Source organism: Nansenia antarctica (genome assembly GCF_963989245.1).
Source record: "Nansenia antarctica genome assembly, chromosome: 2".
Classification (NCBI taxonomy): domain Eukaryota; kingdom Metazoa; phylum Chordata; class Actinopteri; order Argentiniformes; family Microstomatidae; genus Nansenia; species Nansenia antarctica.
In genome coordinates this window covers 5833783-5838782 of record NC_137675.1, presented here as the reverse complement: position 1 = coordinate 5838782, position 5000 = coordinate 5833783, and the positions used below count along the sequence as shown (strand labels likewise).

Genomic DNA, 5000 nt, shown 5'->3' with positions numbered 1-5000 from the left:
GTTAATGACACTGTTGTATACGCTATTGCCCTCCCTATTGCCCATGCTCTTTCTGGGCAGTATCGTGCTCCAGAAAGCATTTACTGAACTGAAATTGGTCTTTAACACTGAAAAGAACAAGTAGAAGTTTAATGATGTCTGCATATGAACTGTACATCTGTGTTGCCCACATTGAGGGTGTCCCCGCGAAGAGTTACAATTTCCTTTGACCATTTGGACAATTGACTTGTTGTTACTTGCTGAAAAATGGGATTGTCTTTCCTGTTTATAATGTATGCTTGTCATCAACTGTGTGTATGCAAGGCTCCCTTGTAAAAGAGACCTTGGTATCTTGGTAATAAAATATATATATATATCAATGGGACTCCCAGCCAAAATAAAGGTTAAATAAAGGTTACCATGACAGGTTACCACTTTTCACAATGGTAATATGTGTGTGTGTGTGTGTGTGTGTGTGTGTGTGTGTGTGTGTGTGTGTGTGCGTGCGTGCGTGCGTGCGTGCGTGCGTGCGTGCGTGCGTGCGTGCGTGCGTGCGTGCGTGCGTGTGTGTGTGTGTGTGCGTGCGTGCGTGCGTGTGTGTGTGGGTGGATGGTGGGGGGGGGGGGTTGCGGGTGTGTGTGTGTGTGTGCGTGCGTGCGTACGTGCGTGTGTGTGTGGGTGGATGGTGGGTTGCGGGTGTGTGTGTGTGTGTGTGTGTTTTCCTCTCCAGTATCTGGAGGAGGGGTTGAAGTACTGTAACTACGTGTTCACCGTGGTGTTCGTCTTCGAGACCGCCCTCAAACTCACCGCTTTCGGCCTCCGCCGCTTCTTCAAAGAGAGGTACTCTCATGGGAACACACTCTCCACATGAACACATGCACCTTATAATGTTTGATATAATGATTTAGAACGTTTGATATGAAGTCAATGAATTAATACATATGAAGTATGTTAACATCTATAAACTTGAAAAAGACGCTACAGGATTGTTGTCGCTAATTCTTTTTAGCAACGTTGTTAAAAGGGGCAATCTGGGATTGGTACGTCCATTTTGTGACTTTGAATTGAATGAGATAATAGCCGTCGATTCATGAAGAATATGACATATACAGTTAGGTCCGGAAGTATTTGGTCAGTGACACAATTTCCATAATTTTGGCTCTGTTATGCCACCACAATGGATTTGGAATGAAACAATGGAGATGTAATTGAAGTGCAGACTTTCAGCTTTAATTCAAGGGGTTGAACAAAAATATTGTATGAAACGTTTAGGAATTGCAACCATTTTTATACACAGTCCCCTATTTTCAGGAGCTCAAAAGTAATTGGACAAATTAACATACCGTATTTTCCGGACTATAAGTCGCTCCGGAGTATAAATCGCATCAGTCAAAAAATGCGTCACGAAGAGGAAAAAAACATATATAAGTCGCATTTATTTAGACATTTATTTCACAAAATCCAAGACCAAGAACAGACATTTAATCTGGAAAGGCAAGTTTATTCAACTACACAATAGCACACAGAACAACAGGCTGAATAGAAGTCAGGTATGTTAACGTAACACATTAACAGTTATTCAGCAACACAATAGCATAAAGAACGTACCTGGGAAGCTGAATAGGCTAAATGAACATAACAAGCCAGCGAGTCCAACAAGCAAGTTACCAGTAAGCAAGTTCACCAAGCTACCGTTTGCTTAGCTTCAACAAGCTAATGTTTCATTTCTTCAGTGGTATATTTCTTCAGTGGCTAATGTTTCATTTCTTCAGTGTATTGAGTCAATTGTCCAATTACTTTTGGTCCCTTGAAAAAGAGGGAGCTAATTACTAAGCCCTTCCTTCAATTTGGATGTGAATACCCTTACCCTAAAGCTGAGAGTCTGCACTTTAAGCCCATATTCATTATATGACTGTAACTTGAAGATGTTTTGGTAAACAGCTACAATGACAAAAATTCTGCCTGTGTCCAAATATATATGGACCTAACTGTAGATGCTTCAAAGACTACATAGCTTCACAACATGATTACAACTATCATGTTCAGCTCATGGGTGTTCTTTCATAGCTCAGTCTAGGAGTTTGAGAGTTAGGGTTACATCTCTCCAGCTTCAGTCCTCAGCTGCATACCAGAAACATGGCATGTAGACCACTTTCTTATTGTTTGAATCTCAGATTGCCCCTTTAAGTGATGACTATATTATATGACATATTATCCATTATATATATATATATATATATATATATGTTAATCAATTTCTTATCTCATTAGACCACAGTCCTCAGTTTAACGTAAACAAACTGGAAAAATACGCTTTGATCTATTTCTGGGAGTCGTTTCGGTGTTGAACTTGTGGCTGAAATGGTCCAAAAACCCTGTAGCATCTCTTTAATAGGAGAGTACAGTTCGTGAGCTTAGGATGATAAGGTTCTATCTCCGTTTAGGGTAGTTCAGAGATACTGAGCGTCAACGTTTTTACATTCCATTATGTTTGGTGAGATGGATGGAACCTTTGTATTTTTATTAATTACTAACTAAAAAATGTCAACATTTAAAAAAATAACACCACACAGGCATTAATAAATGTAAAAAACTCAATTTTGACAAAAATTGAGATAGAACCTTATAATTCTAACGTCACAAGTTGTGGAAGCTGATGTCTAACTGATGGATGTCATGGTAACATCATGACTGTGTACCTGGTCGGACCCAGATGGAACCAGTTGGACCTGGCCATTGTTCTGTTGTCCATCATGGGGATCATCCTGGAGGAGATCGACCTCAACGCCTCCCTGCCCATCAACCCCACCATCATACGCATCATGAGGGTCCTGAGGATAGCAAGAGGTACACACACACATCAACACGCATACACACACACGTCAACACGCATACACACACACATCAACACGCATGCACACACACACACACACACACACACACACACATCAACACGCATGCACACACACACACACACACACACACACACATCAACACGCATGCACACACACACACACACACACACACACACAATCATCAACACGCATGCACACACACACACACACACACACAATCACAATCATCAACACGCATGCACACATACACACACACATCAACACGCATGCACACACACACACACACACACACACCAACACGCATGCATGCACATACACACACCAACACGCATGCACACACACACACACACACACACCAACACGCATGCATGCACACACACACACACACACACACACTGCTATTGCACTGGCATTGACATCAGCGGTGACTAGGGTTTCCATTAGCTAGCTTTTGGCTTCTAAAAATAATAAGAATCTGATAAATAAAAGTGTTGCCGGGAGAAGAAACAAATAGAGACCCAAGACCCAAGTACCCGTGAACAAAAGAGCCGTGGTCGGGCAACATACTTTCTCCCTCTGGTAATAACTCTGATGTGGTAGACTGCTGGTAGCCTTAACATATGAATGTAGCCATAACTACTGTATGGTCAGGCCTGCCTCTGAATAAGGCCTCTATGAAAGAAGTGCTTTTAACAAATTATGATCATTTATTTTAACGTTGGAGTAAATGATTGAATGTGGACATCTTCTTATCATTGTGGGAAATGGGAATCGGGACAAATATGATGTTTGTATATGAACATCATTAACCTTGATTTTCAGAGAACTTTGCAGCTCATTTCTATTCTGTTTAGATGAACTGCTGTCATCTAAATGTGATTTTTGTCATTCTGAGTACTGTGGGTGGATGCCCAAATGAGCTCTACGCACCGAGGCCCATGGAGGGTGAAGTGTGTGTGTTCTATTCTCTCTCAGATTCCCAATTAGCATGTAGCAATGTTTACCTTAATTTTTGGAATAGGCGTAATGATAAATAATCTAGTATTTCCAGGATACGCCATGCATTTCATCAGACTGTTTACAAAAAACTCTGTGAATAATTTTGAATAGTTTTCTCAAAATTGGAGTTTTCTATTTTTGTAGCTTTATTTGTAAAAAAAAAAAAAAAGAAGAAGAAAAGTCTAGTTTGTAAGGTCTTTTCTGCCTCTGCTCAGCACTCTTTTCTGAATCAAATCGGGGCTCTCAGTGTGTCGCCTGGTGGTACTGATAAAGCTGCTTCGGTCTCAGTGTGTCGCCTGGTGTTACTGATCAAGCTGCTTCGGTCTCAGTGTGTCGCCTGGTGGTACTGAGAAAGCTGCTTCGGTCTGAGTGTGTCGCCTGGTGGTACTGAGAAAGCTGCTTCGGTCTCAGTGTGTCGCCTGGTGGTACTGATCAAGCTGCTTCGGTCTCAGTGTGTCGCCTGGTGGTACTGAGAAAGCTGCTTCGGTCTCAGTGTGTCGCCTGGTGGTACTGAGAAAGCTGCTTCGGTCTCAGTGTGTCGCCTGGTGGTACTGAGAAAGCTGCTTCGGTCTCAGTGTGTCGCCTGGTGGTACTGAGAAAGCTGCTTCGGTCTCAGTGTGTCGCCTGGTGGTACTGATAAAGCTGCTTCGGTCTCAGTGTGTCGCCTGGTGGTACTGAGAAAGCTGCTTCGGTCTCAGTGTGTCGCCTGGTGGTACTGAGAAAGCTGCTTCGGTCTCAGTGTGTCGCCTGGTGGTACTGATCAAGCTGCTTCGCTCTCAGTGTGTCGCCTGGTGGTACTGATAAAGCTGCTTCGCTCTCAGTGTGTCGCCTGGTGTTACTGATAAAGCTGCTTCGGTCTCAGTGTGTCGCCTGGTGGTACTGAGAAAGCTGCTTCGGTCTCAGTGTGTCGCCTGGTGTTACTGATAAAGCTGCTTCGCTCTCAGTGTGTCGCCTGGTGGTACTGAGAAAGCTGCTTCGGTCTCAGTGTGTCGCCTGGTGGTACTGAGAAAGCTGCTTCGGTCTCAGTGTGTCGCCTGGTGTTACTGAGAAAGCTGCTTCGCTCTCAGTGTGTCGCCTGGTGTTACTGAGAAAGCTGCTTCTCAGTGTGTCGCCTGGTGTTACTGATAAAGCTGCTTCGCTCTCAGTGTGTCGCCTGGTGGTACTGAG

The 5000-nt window shown here is 43.4% G+C and overlaps 1 protein-coding gene across 1 annotated transcript in view; it reads left to right on the top strand.

Annotated features, from left to right (window-relative positions):
- The window catches only part of LOC308149708 (voltage-dependent T-type calcium channel subunit alpha-1H-like), a gene marked incomplete at both ends in the record, with an annotated part of 81141 nt that overhangs the window by 62332 nt on the left and 13809 nt on the right, over positions 1 to 5000 (top strand). Inside the window, 2 exons of the mRNA XM_080522606.1 lie at positions 710 to 819; positions 2693 to 2826. Of these exons, the coding sequence (XP_080378732.1) occupies positions 710 to 819; positions 2693 to 2826 (244 nt within the window). The remainder of the gene's footprint in view (positions 1 to 709; positions 820 to 2692; positions 2827 to 5000) is intronic.